Source organism: Enoplosus armatus, chromosome 17 (assembly GCF_043641665.1).
Source record: "Enoplosus armatus isolate fEnoArm2 chromosome 17, fEnoArm2.hap1, whole genome shotgun sequence".
Taxonomy (NCBI): Eukaryota; Metazoa; Chordata; class Actinopteri; order Centrarchiformes; family Enoplosidae; genus Enoplosus; species Enoplosus armatus.
The window spans coordinates 14820298-14839197 of record NC_092196.1 but is presented as its reverse complement, the minus strand read 5'-3'; the positions used below and the strand labels follow the sequence as shown (position 1 = coordinate 14839197).

General features: G+C 44.0%; 1 protein-coding gene across 1 annotated transcript; it reads right to left on the bottom strand.

The window, feature by feature from the left end:
* Positions 1-1874: 1874 nt before the first annotated feature.
* kank2 (KN motif and ankyrin repeat domains 2) lies at positions 1875-18419 on the bottom strand. The gene is made up of 13 exons (XM_070922655.1): positions 18380-18419; positions 12304-12388; positions 9403-9478; positions 7759-9120; positions 7114-7323; positions 6899-7007; positions 6066-6677; positions 5881-5968; positions 5037-5256; positions 4566-4708; positions 4124-4324; positions 3931-4029; positions 1875-3408 (listed from the first exon to the last, which is right to left on the bottom strand). Exons 3-13 carry the CDS (start codon positions 9437-9439, stop codon positions 3352-3354), a joined length of 3138 nt encoding a protein of 1045 aa, XP_070778756.1. The 5' UTR covers positions 9440-9478; positions 12304-12388; positions 18380-18419; the 3' UTR covers positions 1875-3351.
* Between the last annotated feature and the right edge of the window lie 481 nt (positions 18420-18900).

Genomic DNA, 18900 nt, shown 5'->3' with positions numbered 1-18900 from the left:
AGATGTACACCCTGCAGGATGTGCTTACTTAACTTCAGGAGCCGCCTGAGAAGGTCAAACCAGCTCCAAAGTAGACTTAGCATCTGTGACCACAGCTGGCCACAACTGGTGAGAAGCCATTTTTGACACATGATCAGTGGCTGAGGCCTCTCGCTTCTTGCCTGGTCCCGTTTAAGACTTGGTTGTTTTTAACCTTTAGAACAGCGCTTCAGCACCTGAATGTCAGTGTCTTTGAAGAGGCAACTTTTCCACTGAAAGAGAAAAGGGATTTGTATGCATTTTCAGTGCATCATTCTTGCCTGAACATCAGCGTGGAGGCAAGGTAGAACGTCCGCAAACACAGTCAGCGCCATAACAGTGATGTTTACAGTTAGCACTGGGCTGGCAAGTTGAAAAAGAAAACCAATCAGCTTACAGCAGGAATGCAGGAGGTCAGGCCGTACACCATTTGATTATTCCTGGTAAGTGGGGGGGTTAGCATAGGAAGGAAATCAGACCCCTTTCTTCCCTCTGTCTTTTCATTTTTGTTTTTCCAGGCATGAAGCAGTATTTCAGTAACCTGACCTGGTATACAACACTTAACACATCCATTACAATGGACATGAAGAAAATGTGTGAGAGCTCCATCTACTTCCTGGTGTGTAATGAATAGGCTGAACCCCAATTCATGCCCTGATTTGCCATGCTTTTAAGAGCCGCTGGACCAGGCTCCATTTAGGATGTTGCCCAGTATAACAGCTCTGTTGTTGGCGCTGACTTCTGCCAAATGTCTCAGCAACTTGTGGAAACCCTCTTTTGTGGCGTCCTGCCTCATGATTCAATTGCTGTTTCAAAAGAAATCCTGCATTCTTGCCTAAAAGCATAACTAGTACTTAAAGTCCAGATTATTTCACTATGGGGGTTCCCCCTTAATAACATGAATGCATGGACAGCAGCTTTGGCAGTATCAGTATTTGCATATACACTACAGGGACCATCCTATAAGATATTTGCATTGGGAATGTAAGGCAATCCCTTATACAGTTTCCTTTGGGTTTGTACCCCTGAAGGCAATCAGGGCACATTGTCCCATCATATTCCTCTGTAGCTTTCCATAGAGGAATGAGGATGTTACACATTTGCACGGCAGCATTTTGGTCCTCCATATATGCATACACAACATAACCTTACAGAGCTTCATGTTTCAGATTTTATCATTTTTCTTTTAAAACAATGTTGTTACAAATTGATCATGCAGTTGTATTATAATCATTTTCCACTTGGTTTCAGGAGAATTGAGTGGGAGTGTGTTTTGTTTACCCTGTTGTGTCATATTATTAATTTCATGTATACTGTATTAATCGTTTTTGTAGTAGTGAAGGAATAATTCAGCTGAGTATTGAATACCACAGAACAAAGACCGATATTAAAGTCTTTTTGTGTTGGCAACATCACAGGAAAACTCATCTCACATCTTCAGTGCTGTTGAGGCCGAAATGGATTAAATTGAGTTGAAATGCACATATGAAATAAAACAGTTTTGATGGTTTGGGGCCTCATGATGATACTGGTGGGTCTTTAAATGAGTAAACAGTGCTCAGTGTTACAGAGCTACACCAACCAAGGATGTGATGTAGACAGAGGGAAGAACGGTTTGAGTTGGATTGCCCTCTAGTGGAGATTTCCTATCATGCATGTATGAAATATACATATACAAGGAAAATGGTCTTTTCAGCTATGCTTTCCCCCCTAAGAGATCCATTGTTATTATGAGCTACATTACTTTAATTGGAACTAACTATGATGTATCACATTGGCTACTGTTTTTACCTTGTTTTACATCACTGATGGCAACTTACATGCAAATAAAAGTAATATTTAATAAATGCAATAGAAACAGTGTGGTCCACATTTATTCATTAATAGAGAAACACAATCTAGAATTTTACATAAACTTCCATAAAACAAACTGAAAGAGCTGTGCGATTACATAAAGTAGGTGTGAGCTTAAAATGTCTAAATGTATAAAAAGATAGATACTTAAATTAAAAAATTGAAAGTTTATAAAAATTGCTTAAAAGTGAATATGAAAACTGTGAAAAAAATCTTCAAAAAGTAATAGAAATTTTGACATCAATAGCCTATGCACTTTTGTTCAAGGAATTTGATTTTAGTCACAATAACTACCAGTTTACATTGACATATATTATTTTGATATTCACATCTTACATGGCACGTCCTTTAAAGACCTCAATCAGTCACTTTCTGGTTCCCTGACAAATCTTACCAGCACGACCACAGCGGAGGTGGCTTCACCAGTGCTTTGAGTCATTTCTCAACAAAGTCTTGTTAAATCATATAAGCACATTGTATTACAAACACAGATACACTCCAATCTTTCCTTACAGCCATCCAAAATACCTTCACGTATAAAAATACAAAGACCATAGTACCGTAGCCTTCAGAAAGTAATGTTGACGTCTTTCTTCCTCCACAATGATGCCAGGCCTGTGTTAATATTATCACCGTAATATTGTTACAGATCTGGTAGGAGAGGTACATCTTTGGGCTTATTTTAGGAAATGTGGTCAACACATAAAATTAATTTTTGTCCTCTGGTTAAAAAGGTGTATTGAGTAAACCATCTTCTGGGAAATAAAAATCATGATCCTTGTAGGTCCTGAATTAAGTCAGATTAAAAATTAAAATCAATATCAAAAATACTCTGGAGTAATTAAATGTTGTGTATAAATATTGATAAACTGTTGAAGTGGTGTTTTCTGTATTATATTTTTTGTAGCACCAATGAGCTAGTTGATGCAAGGACACTTATCCATGAGAGGTGGCTTTTGTTATTCCGAATGACTGTGATGGTCACACACACATACAGTAATGATGCTACTGTGAAAGAGCTATTGTACACATTACAATGAAAACACATCACTCTATGAAGCAACTAATACGACATTCTTATGGAATAAAACAAGTATATAATAATGAACTGTATAATGTAATTTAGTGACCAGTTTTGACTTGTAAGTGCCACTAAAAACAGGGCTGAGAACTGGATCACTGCAAGACTCAGTGAGACTTCAGTATTTCAGATTGTACCACACAAGAAATCCATGTTTTCAACCACCACTGTGATTAAAAAAGACAACTGTGTGCAAAAAGCAATGGATAACAATGGTGCTAGCTGTCATGTAATTATCTGCACATTACAATGTACTTAAATTATGTAGGGTGAATAGAAACGCACAAACAAACTGTTTCCTAATTACAGATGAAGAAAAAAAAGAAAAATCACACTGTAAATGAGTTGTTGCTGTGGATGGGCCATAGAGTTTCTGTCACCTGCAGAGGGAGCAGGCTTCATTTTGTTTCACCGGCAGGAGGAGAGGAACCCAAGAGAGGAGACTTCGGTGAAACCTACACGGGTTAAAAAGGTGTTATCAAATGAATGTTGGTGGGATTTGGAGCTGAACTGCTGGAAAAACTCATTTGTACCCATTCTGTACTGTACTCATAGCTGTCGTAAAGCTGTAGGAAAAATTACAGCTAATGTGTGAAATTAAAAAAAAATCCCAAATTCAGATACAGTATGTTCACCATTGTATCATGTAGCTTAGCATCAAATTTGTGATGCTTTATGATCTCTTCCAGGAGTTTTGGTTGAGCTGATGTGCTATGTTCTCCTGGTACTTTCAATCTGCTTCATCTACCTCTTCTTCAGTCAGTGATTTCCTACATTTCCCAGAATAACCCTCTACTTTCGTTGAAAATAAAAGAAGTCACATGGCTGCATTACACTGTGCCTTATTGAGACAACAGTAAGTGGACAAATCAAGTCATCAATATCTTCTTCTATGACAGATTTCCCCCTGTATGATTGTTGAATGTTGGCAAAACAGTTACTCTAAAAAGAAGGAAAGAAGAGCATTAAGTACTCACAGGGGAAGGAGGCTTTGCAAAGTTGAGGTGAGCATACAGAAGCACAGCAATGTCGTTCTGGCTGGCTTCCAGGGCAATGGACAGAGCAGTGCTGCCATCCTGTAAGAAACAGGCGGTGATGATGGTGAGATGATCAGCCTGGGCACGATTTGTCAAAAAGAGGAAGGAAGAAGGAAGGGAAATGTATGCTTACATTATCGGTGAGAGTGGCATCACAGCCCGACACAGACAGTAGCTGACGCACGATGTCTACATGACCGTGTTCACAGGCACACATGAGCGCCGTGGAGCCGTCGTCATCACGGATGTTGACCTGTGCCCCGCAGGACAGCAGCGCCCGCACCATGTCCCCTCGACCGTGGCTGACCGCTAGCATCAGCGCTGTCTGACCGGCCTACAAACATGCATCAAAATCTTTAAACTCATCTTCAACATGAAGATCTAATTTTAGAACTGCATTGCTGTCATTTACACTGCATTTGTTTACATGCATCTGGTGACAAACTGCAGTGTCATCAGACACATTAGAGCAGAGTTCATAAAAGCACATGTAAATGCTCTATAAGTCCAGTTCTAACATGAGTTTGGTTGTGTGTGAAGGTGCAGTAAAAGCTAATGAGCAGTAGAGGGCGCACCTGGCTGGCCTTGGCATTGACGTCTCCTGTGCGCAGCAGCTGCAGGACCGTCTGAAGGTCACTGTCAGAGTGGAAGGCAGCCAGAGCTGTCAGCATGATGGCCGTGTAGCCCGCCTTGTTCTGCTTGTCAGCATTACACAGGCCTGTCAGGTATATAGGGCAAACAGTGTGACAGGGGATATGACAGCAGCGCAAACAATGACAGGGATGTTTGAGACTCAAACCTAATGATTGAATACAGGAAAACACATCTGACTCAATGGGAAGAACATTAGTTTAACTTTCACATTTCGAATGCTTTAGTTAACATCCTTAACTTTTGGGTAATGACATTTAGTGCCTATGTCACCCACCTCTACATTTAAATCACCCTTCTGTAATCTTGTCTCTTCTCTCTCATTACTTTTTTCTCACACACACACACACACACACACACACACACACACACACACACACACACACACAGCTCACCAGTGTCCAGCAGCAGTTTCACCACGGGGAAGTTGGAGTGGGAGACGGTGTAATGAAGCGCTGTATTCCCATTGCCATCTGCCATGTTGATCACAAACTCCAGCAGCTGAGGGGAGATGGAGGAGAAGGTGCTCATATAGGCCTTGACGACAGCCGTGTCCGCTGCTTTGTGACAGGACACTCGCAGCCACTCCTGCAGCACGGTGGTGTAGGCTGCCCTCTGAGATCAGACACAATGAGGACGATTAGAGACTCATACACACTTGACAGACAGCTGGAGAAATGCAAGAGCACAGCTCACAGGCCTTCAGACCGACCATGATAGTGTAACAAAATCAAATACAAGAAAAGGATTTGTTGGAAACCACAAACCTCTGGAGAAACACACAGGAAATATGTTGTTTGCTCTTCACAGTACAAAAATACTAAAATCAGTGCAAAATAAATTGGGTCTAGAGCCAGGTTTTCAACGCAGCAGACCCTTTTCTCGTTTCTTTTAAGCCCCTTGTATTACAAAAGCTTTAGCTATGTTTTCTTGACTAATTCAAACATTAAGAGATGCAAAGCTCATCTTATATTGCAAGAAACCTATAACCTCAACTTTAAAGATCACAGAGTAAAAAACATGCCCCTTCTGTCAAAGTGATGTTCTGAAAATGAGTGCACTTAAGATAAATCAATTTTTGAGGGGCTGTGTTTTTCCTTTGGTTATGCTTCTGTTTGTTGTTGTCAATACGATTGCTTTTAAGAAAGAAAAACTCCTCCTTCTTACATTTCCTGGAAAGCAGTATTGATACTGAGTGGATTATACTGATTAAATAAAGTGAATTAACTGAACACCTACTGCTCCTTGTTGACTGAAGGCATTGGGTTCCCCCAGGGCTTTCTGCAGGGCATGAAGAGCTGACATCAGGCCGTCACTCAGGTCCAGTCTGAGACAGACAAGGAGATCGGTCACTGATGCTCACACACAGACTTGATAGACATTACCACTATATCAGCCTGTCTGTTAACCATGTGTACATTTACCTGACTTGTTTGGCAGATACTGTGTCATTTGCGATGCTTTCAGGCGCTGGCTTTGACTCTGATTGGCTGGAGAGGACGGTTGTTTCTGACTGGACGGTGTATTGCTGCTGGTTAATCTCAGTGGTTTTAGTAACACACAGCGATGAAGAACAGGTAACTAAGGACGTTGTGGAGCTTTGTTCAGGAGTGGGTTCAGTGCTTGATGATGTGGAGGTGATCTCCTGGGTGACTGTGACAGTTTCTTTACAGGCAGGATCGTTTTCTGGACATGGAGGAGTTAGAGTGAAGTTGGAGGCTGGTGGCTGTGAGGCACATTTTTGCACAACAGAGTCCGTCGCTGGTGACTGGTGGGCTTTGTCTGGCAGTGTCGTGTCTGCAGTTGCAGACTGGTTGGGACTCTGCTGTGAGTCTGGAATGACGGCTGGTACTTTGATGGCAGTCTGTTGAGGTACACTGTTGCTTCCTGGAGGCTGGGAAACCTTGCTGTGGGTTATTTGCTGGTGCTGGACCGCCGACTCTGGTAGTTTTTCTCTGGCTTCATGATATTCGCTAGAGTCACTCCCCTCGTCTGAGCTCTCACTACTGCTATCGTCTGATGATGTGGACTCGTAGCTGCAAGACAAGAACGCGTTTCACTGTCAAAAGGGTCTCAACTCACACCTGTTATGTCACTGTGCATAAGCAGGGAATACAATTACTCTGGCAGTATAACCTTGGCTAGCGCAGACTCTTTGTGAACACTCACTACTTTTTTCCAAATCTACGATGAGACACAATTACCAGGGAAGGGTAACTGACGCTGTGCTCAGCGGAGGAAACTGACTGACACTTACCCTCCATTGACTCCAATGAACTGTAGGTTTTTCTTTGTAGAGGGAGATCCTGGTTCACCTTCTGCTTTCCGCTTCATAATGGACCTCAAAGAAGACTGGGGAGATGAGGCTGGAAAAGATACCAGTGATCACACATACAGGAGGAACACAGTGTGGTTCAAACAAGTTAAGAGTGATTTTCAAGGGGTGTTTTGAACAGAGTTCAGTCCAGTTACCTGTCTGAGGGCCTTCTTGTGACGGGACAGCCTCTGTGGACGTATGCAGGTGTGTCTCTTCTTCTTTAGAATGCAAGAAACCAATGTGATTACCAGACGTGCCAACAGCGATGACAGGATTAGCTACAGGCACCGAAGTGGACACTTCGCTCTTCAGGACGTCGCGCACCTGCTTGGAGCTGACTGCAATCGGCAACTCAACTGGAGCATCTGTGAGACATAAAGACTTTTCAGCCTAAAGTAATCAAATATCTTATGGAGAAATAAAATAAAATAAAAGTAAACTACTTTATACAACACTTTGTAGAAATTGAGAAGTTGTTAACACAAGCTCATTTACCCTGAGTTATTGATTACACTTCTACAATCTAAGGCAATTCAATACAATGGCATTTCAATAAATCCTGGTTTATAATCTGACGTTTTAGTGTCAGAGGTGTTGTATTAGTCTTTAACCTGAGAAGTGTTTCTAATGTTTTGATGTGTGGGTGACTGTTGACTGTGTCAGAGAGGTTTTGAGCCCCTGGTGTTTTCAAATATTGAACATGATATGCTTCACAAAGGGCTGCATTAGACTGTTCAGGTAAGGGTAATACATTTGTAACTCAAGTGTCCTTGTTAATACACTACCGACTGAACCCAGACCTTCAGCTTTTCCTCTGTGATGACCCTCCGCGACCCCACCAGCTGGTTGAAGGGAGGGGGAGCTGCAGGTCTCTGCTCGGAGCAGAGTGCCCACCTCCACCACAGTAGGCTGTTCCAGTGTGTACACCTGGATTCCCACAGTTCTCTGTTCCCTCTGTTGGGGCAGCTGTGTGAAGCTGACCAAAGTGTGCAGGCTGCAGCCTTGTGGCTCCTGCCAGCCCATGCTGGTGGCCATGACTGGATGCTCTGCCTGAGGGACCTTCTGGGCTGCTGCAACCTGCTGCTGTGCAGCCTGCAGCTCCTGCATCGTCCTCTTTAGCTGGCCCTCAAGCTGACCCACTTCATTCCTAAGAGCATCTGTCTCTGGCAGCAGCCCCAGATCCTCCTCCCGAACCCCGACTCCCACCTGACGACTGCCCCTCGAGTCCTCCGGTCCCACTCCGATTGTGCGCACTTCCCGCTTTGCATCTGGTCGCGCTCCACCCACAATCACAGTGTCCTCAATCTCACACCCTGAGTCTTGCTTGGAGCCCTCAGGTGTGGTGGGAGACAGTGGCCCTGTTGGCTTGATGCTGCTCTTAGCTCCAGTGCTCACCTCTTCTTCAGGGATGTCGATGTATAGCTCTCCTCGGGGACGACCTCGGTTGAAACTCAAAGTATGGCCCAGGAACTTCTGGCTCTTCAGCTGGACGCTGAGCTGGCGTTTCTCCTCCTGCAGCACAGAGATTTTGACCTGCAGCACAGGGATGGTCTTCACCTGCTCCTCGAGCTCCCTGATCTTCCTGAGGGCCGCAGCCATCTGCTCCCTGACATGCTGCAGGTGGGCTGGTGTTGGAGTCACTGGGGTGGACAGGCCAGAACTCATTGGGGTGAAGGATCCGCTTCCACCCTGGGCTCGGTTGAAGCTGTGTGCACTGCTGAGAGAGGTGTTAGAGCCTACAACGCTGCTGTGCATGCTGCCCAGGTTGGAGAACCTCCGCCCCTCTTTCTCCTCCTCCAGCTTCCTGCGTGCATCCAACAGGGTCTTTTCCACCCGGGCAGTGCTGAAGCTGGGCCTATGCGACGTGTGGTAGCCTGGGGCACAGTAGGAGAAGGAGGAATGCCGGCTGTCCATGCTGGTGTTGGAGCACAGAGACTCTGTGGAGGTCCACCAGGAGCCGGCGTAGCCATAGCCACGGGGCAGGGAGCCATAGCGTGGCCGGCGTTGGATAGGCACTTTCTTGATAGTGTTTCCCTTCTCTATGTCGTTAACATATTTGAGGAAGTCTAGGTCCAGACGGTAGCCATAGGGGGTCTCCACTGAGTAGGGTGCCTCCTGTTCTTTGCCATGCAGGGAAGGGGGAGCAGGCGGGTTGAGTTTCCCTGAGGAGGAAGGAAATCAACTTTAAACAAACGGAAATCTGTGTGTAATCTTGGGCTCAGACTTCAGAAAATTGTATTAACTTTGGGCCACTGTGTATTTATGTATGTACTCAGAAACAATCACCAAATTAGGTACAAAGTGGAATGACACAGTCACTATAACCCAACCTTGTAAAGTTTCTGGATAGTACAACTGTTAAATGTCTGACAGATTAAATCCGAACAAAAAGAATGAATGATCTTAAAATAACTAATATCAGTAAGAATAACTAGAAGCTGTACCGGGGAAGCCGGGGTCCATGTGCAGCACCTGAGCCATGATGAGCGGCTACTCAAACAGTCACCCACTAACTGTCACCTGTGGAGAGACAGACACGCGTTGAATAAATAAATAAGTGCACAAAATTTTTTCAAAAAGAACAAGAGTTGCTTTTCTGGCAGTAATAACAAGACAGAGGTGAATGCAACAATACATGATCGTGTACGCCCAATAGAAACCTGATAAAATCAGCGTTCATTTATATGCACATCTTGTATTCCTGCTATAAATGATTGCTCTTTTCTGACCGCATTGTTCTTTTCGTGTGGTCAGAAATAGTTTTTCTGTTTCTTTCACTACTTCACCCTCCTTCCTCCCCATCTAATTTTATCCGCCCATTTTTCGGAGCATAGTGGGTCACAGTCGATGTGTGTGTTTGTTTCTGTTCTTAGCATTCACAGAAGAGGAGTTACAGGGGAAAGTTTCCTGGCAGCTAATTCTGGGACAGAGGTTTGAGACTGCCAGTTACAACCTTATTAGGAATCATCTGTGCACGCTAACTTTGCCTCTCAATTTAGGGTTTACAGACACTCTCTCGTCTTTCGCTCCCTCACTTTCTCCACATCTTCCCCCTCCAGTTTCTTCTCTATTTGTCCTCTTTTTATGTTTTTCTGGTGCTTTCTCCCTCTCTCAGCATCAGCTGACGATCAGGAGGTTTCAGCTGGTCACTGTCTCGCTCATTCCCTCTACATTCACTTGCTCATTATTTCAACACAGAAAGCATAGTGACTTCAATGCATTTTTCATACCAGAGGTAATGCATTTTGACTCTTTATAAACAAAAGATTGTGCTTTTTCCTCCCACAGAGAGCGACACAGCAACAGCAACGACAGAGCCCACAGCACCAATGCCTCTGAGTTTGTGTCTGCTTGGAAAAGATTAACTTTCTAGGTCATCACTTTGTGGGAACCGGGGATGTAATGTTTAAGCCATCCACAGCATTAGGCAGTTGAACATTGTTATATTACTTTAAGGAGCTAAGATCAGAAGTTTGGACTGCAAACCTCCCTTTTGTTTTTTTTAAGGCATACTCAATTCACTTCACTTTAAAGCTGGTTTTCTGTTTCTTCAGCAGGAACTGAGTCTCTCTTCTCTAAGTCAAGCTCTCTCCCTCTCTCCCTCTCTCTCTCTCTCTCTCTCTCTCTCTCTCTCTCTCTCGCTATCTTGTGACCCTGGACAGTGCTTGCTCGCTTGTGAAAAGTAGGGCACTTGGAAACACTGACTAAATTGACTTGGTATTTTTGAAGTCCTGTAGTCAGTTTAATGTCTTGGTGCGATTCCCTTTATCTGTGCCCCTTCATCACCCACTCATACCAAGATTGCCACACACTATGAGGCATGGAAATACTGTTGGCATGCACACACAGACCCATTTTAACATTGACATCAAAAGAACTCATCACTCATGTTGTGATAAGAAAAGATTACAGTGTTAAACGTATAGGGCACAGACACTAAGCCAATTATTCTAGCTTACAGTAGAGGAATTTATCAGATGTCAATTACTTCAACTCATCTGGAATAATTGCATGAAATGTTGTGAGTGTCTGTTTATCTCAAGTATGGAATGAAAGATAGATTATGTGCGGTCTGGGTATGACTACATGTGTGAGAAAGTGAGAACAGGACAGAGAGAAGGGGTGTGGTTGGGAGAAAGCGAGCATGTGCATGTGTGTGAGAGAGTATGTGCACAGGAGGGTGGAGGACAGCGCTGACAGGGGACAGTTGAGGAGATATAATTAGAATCTGCAGTTTAGCAACCAAACATCCCAGCCCAGCAGACGAGACGGCCGACACGTCCACTTCATTCCCCTTTGAATTCCAAAATTCAGTTTTCTACTCCTTCAAATCACATCTACACACACAAACTCACATTATTCTCTGCTTATTGCTTCTCTGGGTGCCATTCCCCCCTTATCACCCCCTCAAAACGCCCACAGCACCAGGCCTCCACATCTGCTTCTCCAACAGAGGCTCATTGGGTGTTTCAGATGTGTTAGCATGTGTGTTCGTACTCGCCTGAGTGTGTGTATGTGTGTGGCTGGGGTGGAGTGGTTGACCTTCCTCCCTCTCACTCGCTCTCAAACAGAGTTCCTTTGAGATGACAACTGAACAGAAACCAGTGTGCGCCCTTCCCCAGCGACACACTACCATTCTTCAGATGACTTTCCCTGGCCAGCTTCATCCAGGACAAATGCCTTGCCCCCATTACACCCCCCTACCTCCCCATACAGCTGCATACCACTCGAACGGAAGTTAACATCGCCTGGTCTACTCCCTCCATTCCCTGCTATTAAGATTAAGACAACCCTCGAGGGGTAAGATGCAGGTCATCCAGCACAAATTACACATCTGTGGTATGTCCTGAGAATAACTGCATTATACTGTAGCTTCTTTGACTTCTCGCAGCAACACATGCAAAACGCTTGTTTATGTACATGCAAGGCAGCTTCAGGTTTATTCATTTACAACCAAACTCTTGCATGCTAGTATCCGGAGGATTAAAAACTGGATTGGATTTACAGCATGTATATAGATTCTCGTGTCTTTGGTGTGTCGGAGGATTGAGACCACCCTGAAAAGTAATTTAAGATGCCAGGCTTTGTTTCGAGGTCAGCTCTCCCAAGTTTATCAAACTCATTGCTTCCATTCATCGAGTCACCTTATTATTATTGCCATTACAAAGGATTAGACCTCAGTATTGCGAAGTCAGAAATACCACTCTTCCCACCACCCAAAGAAGAACTTTATGGATTTTTCCATTGCCATACTGACTCTCTCAGCCTTCTGTGATTACTATTCTGCTCAAGCTTGGGAATGGTTTGTGAATTAGGAAAAGAGGGATTTATTTTCCGCTTCATACCAGCTGCTTGCGCTGCAAGGACGGGATCTCTCCTCCCCAGGCTCCTTGCTCTCCCTTCCTTTTCTTGCACTCTTACAGTCAGCACCTGTGGGAAACAAGAAGAAAGGAAACTTGAACTTTGGCAGTCACGGCTTTTGATTGTAGCAGTTTGTAGCCCAGAAAAATGTAAATCACATGAAAATAAAAGGAGATATCTACAACTAGAAGTCATCAGGGGATGTCAGTAAAACTCCATTAAGAAGGTGTGTAGCTCTGTTGACACAGATACAAACAGACTTATGACAGGTTACAAAAGAGTGGCCCCTGCAAGACTATAAACACAGGTTGCAAAGCCTGAAAAAACATTCCAAAACATTCCAGTGGTTTTGACTGACACGCCGGATGTGAACAATATACCCCCATGAAATGCCAATCACTCTCTTGTTGTGCAGCCTGATCCATGCATAGCTGCTCTCCTCCTCTCCCAGCTTTCTAGAAACACTTTCCCCCACCCCATTCCTCCTTCCACTTCAAGGCTCTCTAATCAATTCAAGGCAGGGAGCCTCCCTGCCATGTGATTGGGAAATGTTTTTGCCTCTGTGACTAACACTCCCAAATCCACTGGCACACACACGCCCTGCAGTTTTTGTGGGAACAGCTGTCATTTGCTCAGATCACCTTTACGGACGCAAAGCCAGACTGATTTCATGAACCTTAAAGTGAGTTCCCATCATGGACAACTCAGATTTGCAGCGTGCGCTGTAACTACTGCGTGCGTGTCCAGCTGATAAGCTGCATGACTGCATCTGCTGATTCTCATACTTTGGCTCAGGCCGCTCAGAGTCAGGCTGCTGTGGAAGTGTCGACATTTTGTAGGAGGGTCTCGCAGCCTAAAAAACACTGATGGGTGACCTTTACATAATATCATAACAAGACTTGCTGTTGTTCAGTCCATTGTTTCATATCGTTGTCATGCCAGTACCACAGAGGGTGGAGGGGTAGGGGGAGAAACAGACCTTTTAGACTGGAACGACGGCCAAATCACAAAGAACCATTCATTCAGCCTCTAGTTCCACAGCTGGTTCTAATATAAAGCAAGGAGGGGCATCTCAGAGAGAGAGAGAGGCAGAGAGAAACAGTGTGAGTGTGAGTGTGTGGCAAGGAAATTTGCCTCAAAACAAACAAACAGAGGATGAAGTGCTGTTATGGACTCACACACTGACAGACACTGGAAATACAAGGAGAGGGACTAAGTGATTGATGTCAACAACTAATAGTGCCTGCGGCTCCAAAAATGACCAGCTATCTGTGCTGCTAATTATGTAAAATAACACAATATTATGAATGCATCTCTACCGGATTATAGAAGCGTATACATCAATGCCAAAAACTACTCTCAAAGCGTTTAGAGCGTTTAGTTATAACCCTGTGTTGGTGCAGATGTAAGACAAATACCAAACTTAACAGGAGACTACTTGAACTCCCATTGCCTCCCACACAGCACAAATGAAAACACACAGATCCTCCAACACTGGCCGAGGCCTAAAGACTCCCACAGATCAACAAACACAGCTGTAGCTTTTAAGTTGATTTCTTCAGGTAAGGGCACCGATGATATGAAAGGCAAGTGATTTAGCTGTTTTTAATTTGTCTGTCTTTGTGATGATAAATCAGACGGTGTGATGATACATTTCAGATTTATTAACCCCCCAATAAGTAGCAATGTTTTGGCAGCAATGACAAAATGCACCTTTTTCTAATGTCAGTTTAGCATAGAAAGGCTCTCAGATGGTCACTGCTGCAGTGCATGAGCCACTCTTGTGATACCAAGCTAATTGATGTGGCAAAACAGAGATGTTGCAATGGTCTGAGGTCTGATGAAGAAAGGGTTACAGGAAAGGGAGCTCCATCTTTCTATTCCCAAAGGATCTAGAAACAACTCAGTCACTTCCTCCCAACCCAGGAGAAAGAGTAACAAGGAGAAGGAGAGCGTAAGCAGGAAAGAAAAAAAGGAGCAGGGGTAAGACAGAGAGAAAGCAGAGGAGAGCAGTACAGTATGTGAGGGAGGGTGGGAGAGAAAGAGTGGGAATGTGAGGAAAGAAAGGCAAAACGGCGAGAGGAGGGGGGAAGAAAAGAGAAATGCTGCTGAGAGTTTTAGATGGAAACTTCTCGAATGAGAAGACCATGACTGTTCTCAGATCTGGACTCCACCAGTATGAATCACTGCAAATCCTGCTGCTGACACCAGAATGTAGTCTGCTGCTGTTAACGCAGGAAGGACATAAGAAAGATCACACAGAGGACTGCAAGAACCTCTCACAATGAGTATATAAAGTTTCAAAGGACCTTTCCTCATAATCCTAAATGGCTCCGCCTAGAAGATTACCATCATTTGTGCATTCCACTCCTAAAAATAGACCGACAATAGAGAATCCCTACAAGAAGCTGCACTTTGTCTGACTAAATAAGGATGATTGTTGTCCAGAGGTTTTTATCTCAGAGCAACAGGCCACAAAGACCTTGATATAGACATGCAGAAGAGTTTTAAATGTTACATAAAGATCCCAACAGTCATGGTTGTTGATGTATTTACTAAGACTTCTTTGTCCTCTTCCTCACTTGGCAGCACAGATGGCTTCATTCAGCCAACTGGTCCTATATGAATAATATATCAGGAAAAATTATAACTCCTCTGAACAGCTAAAGAATACTAAATGTAGAAGCAACAACAGCCATTTGTCACCAAGCATAATGTGGCTAAATGGTGTACGTCACTGCCTTACAGACAGGCCCTTCACCATGTGTAACGAGGCCAGATGATCTCATATCAACATGGCAATACAGTCTGCGCTTGTGCTGCTGCTGGACATGTGGTTTTTGACTAATTTGGGCTTTACTCAGGACAGTGAAATCATAACCCAATGGGACGTCCCCTCCAGGACTCTCTACCCTTTCACAGAAAGCCCTGTTTTTTACATTAAGGAGTGGTGGTATGGAGGAGCAGACGGCGCTGGGCTGAGCAGTCTGGTGCTGGCTAGAGTACGGCCAAGGGGAGGGGCTGGCCAGGTCCCATTACTCCTGGAACAGGAGCAGAGTAAACACCCGCCAGTCTGCTATTGGTCATTGTGCTGACCTCCAACAGGAAACTGAGCAAGGGTGGGGCTGAGCAGCAAGGAGCGGCACCGGAAAAAAAGACAAAAAAAAGGCATTTGGGAGAAAATTCCTGTGCAGTTGTGGAGTTGGGGATTAAGAATGATGCCGAGCTGAGAGGCCAGAGAGCTGCACTGTTTTGAGGAAACTGCGGGGTCTGGAGGGGAGAAAGACGAAGTCCAGATGGCAGTAAGACGGGTGGTGGAGAGCTGGTCAGAGCAGTGTTGGGGTTAAAAGCTCAGGTCAGCGTGTGTTGTGGTACTGAGCAGACGACACAGCAGAGCAGAGGAAGTAATCTTGCTGCAGCGGCGATGTAGTTAAGTGGCTCCCTCTCAGGGATCTTATCAATTACTTCCTGATTCAACGAGAGATGTTGATCAAAAGACTTTGTGGACATAAAGACAACAAAACAGGCTCCGGAAAACATCCACTGACTCTTCACTGGACAGAAAAGTCCATCTTGCTTTTCTGAGTGATTAATGTATTAAAGGAGATCAAGTCAGATTATTCGAGCAGATAATGAATTACAGTCCATAGTACCTCAAAAGCCAGATTAGACCATATGTTCACTGAAAGCTTGTCTATACTGTTTGCCCCAATCAATATAGTTAAGTAGGACTATTAACCCTCACTGTCTTGACCAAATCAGGCTGATACTACTTCTGCAATACTGGGCCATATGTTTATCCCTAGTTTATAAACAAATTAACCTCTAATACAACTAAGAACTTTGGGTTTAATCATCATAAAAGAAGATGTTGTGATGGTGTGAAAAAGGTATATTTAGAGACTTTAGGACTTAATTTCTAACTTTCCTCATCTGAAGTGATGAAAATGATCACTAAGGCTGTGTATTGTTTTAGCAGAACAGATAATTCATCATGCAGTAAAACTGTCCAGAGTAGCTCATCAGTGGTAGACCCTAGACAGTGACAGACAGTCTCATGCAGGTTCAGGGTGTAATTTCATTAGCCTCGCTAAACCATTTAAATGCCCGGCGTGTGGCCCAGTGTGCAAATGGAGTTTATAACCCTGCATTCCACCACAGCACCCCTGGGTCCAAATGCTGTAATGAGAGAGACAATCACATTCCAGCTCTGTAAAAAAAAAAAAAAAAAAAAACTTGCTGAAGGAAACTCCAGCTGCAGACAAACCTGACCAGAAATTCCCAAACTGCAGTCTGGAGGATTCCCAGGGGTCTCTGATGGAGTTCCAGGGGGTCCCCAGACAAACCAGGAAGAGTCAGTTTTCACTATTATTACACTCATTAGATCTCAAAACAATAAGGAAATATTCAGCTGCCTATTTATAAGGGAAACCTAGCTAAAACTAATACAAGAGTCCTGCAATAAATCCTACCTTCATGAAGGTTATAGTGTTATACAGTTTCACTAAATATATTAGACTTATCACGCCACAGACCACCAACCTGCCCATGTAACGCCATGAACGACAGGACAGAGTGAGCGAGTGCCATGCAGCTGCTACAGTCTTTGGCTGTTCACTGGAAGGTGATTTAATACAGCCAGCAGCCCATTACACAACAGCAGGACAGTGGTGTATTGTATGTTGCAGTGTAACAGGCTGATGACTACACCCCCACATCCTGCCAAGTTCTGCATGTCCTTCATCAAAACAACATCTGACGTGTTTACTGATCAATCTGGAGAGTCTACCACACATATCATGAGACATCCTGTCACTTAAAGATTGTTACTAAACAAACACTCAGATTGACACAAAACCAATTACATATTCAGGGGGGAAAACGTTAATTTGTGCATTTTGCCTAATAAGATTTAACGAATCTGTTTATTAAGGGAAATCAAGGAGGGTCATCAGTTCAGAGCAAGTGTCCCTAATAGCTTTTGCATTGTCTGAAAAGCACAAATGCAGTTAAATAGAGTTTTATTCTCCTCCAGCCCAGCTGACAGACAACTCCATCAGCTCATCCATCTTCTGAGGATATAAACTCCCCTCAGTGACCATTGACCAGCTACAGGCGGCGAGAAGAGCACATTTGAGGGCAAGAAGCAGCAACGAAAAGCTGATGAACATCTGGAAGTAATGAAAACTTGCAGAATGCAAGGACCCACCCTCTCCCCTGAGTCTGTAGTCTTCACTGAGCTTCATTTTATCAACATGAAATTCTAAAATGGTTAGATTGTTGCAACAAATCATGTGAGGCAACAGGAAAAGTTTCATAATGAAGAGCAAACAGAAACAGACCAACCAAATGTGTTGCTCGTTCAGAAATGACAGGAGGGAAAGATTTGGCGATGCAACATACTGTAAGCTCGCTGCAACACAAAACTCTCCTTCAGTCAGTTGGGACAAAAGTCCCTCTCTGCGAGCCCTCTGCGAACAACAATACAGCCTGTACATGAGGATTTAACAGATACTGTACAGAAGATACACTGCTTTTATGCAGACAATTTACTATTTCATAATAAGTAAACCTAATAAAATACAGGGTCACTGTAACCTCACGCCAGTTTGACAGAACCACCTTTAGTTAATAAAGGATTATTATTATTATTATTATTATGAAATTATAGAGATTTTTCGTTAACGGCGCTCCTCGCCACCGTGCAGCGTGAGTTAGCCTCCAGTGATGCTCTGAACAAAAAGGCACGCACCGGAGGAGCGACCATGAGACTCCGTTTAACTGTCCCCTAAAGGTAAAGAAATACTAATGTTAAATTATAAGCCATGATTAGTCCGAGCCGCAGGTAGTAATATGACTATAACTGAAACAGCCTGGGTGGTTTTGGAGGATAAAGGACCCGTTACTCCGGAGAGAGAGGACCGGGGGAATGGGCAGAAATTCACAAAAGAAGTCTCACTCACAAGGCGCCTCGTGCGGAGCGCTTTCAAATACAGTTAGACAAAGAGAGGCCAAGACAGTTTTCACACAGAGGAATGGGAACTTATTTGCTGTTCTTACCTGCCCTCTGGAAATCCTTTCAGCCGCCTCGGCCCAGGAGCGCTCACTGACAGAGAGACAAAAACACCGCAGCCAAGACGCCCCGCGCCTCCTCCCGCTCTTCTTAAAGGGCCAGCAGCCACGAGGCCGAGCAGGGACCTCCAGCATCCTACCGGGCTCTTCAATCTTCTGAGAGGCCTTCTTTTACCCCCAAGGATCCATGCTTCTACCTGGACCTAAAAGAGAGGACCTTCAAGGAAAACCAAACACCTCCATCAACCTTCAATGACTTTAAAGGCCGTTCAAGGCCCCTTATGGACACGGAGAACCTCCAAGGAAGCATCTGTCAGTACCCCAGTGGTGGTAGAAGTATTCAGATCTTTTACTTACGTAAAAGTAACCTAGTAATCAAGGTACAATTACTCCACAACAAGACCTGCATTCAAAATCTTAAACAAAAGTACAGAAGTATTAGCAGCAAAATATATTCATTTTGCAGAATGACCACTGACTACTTATTATTACGGATGCATTACTGTATA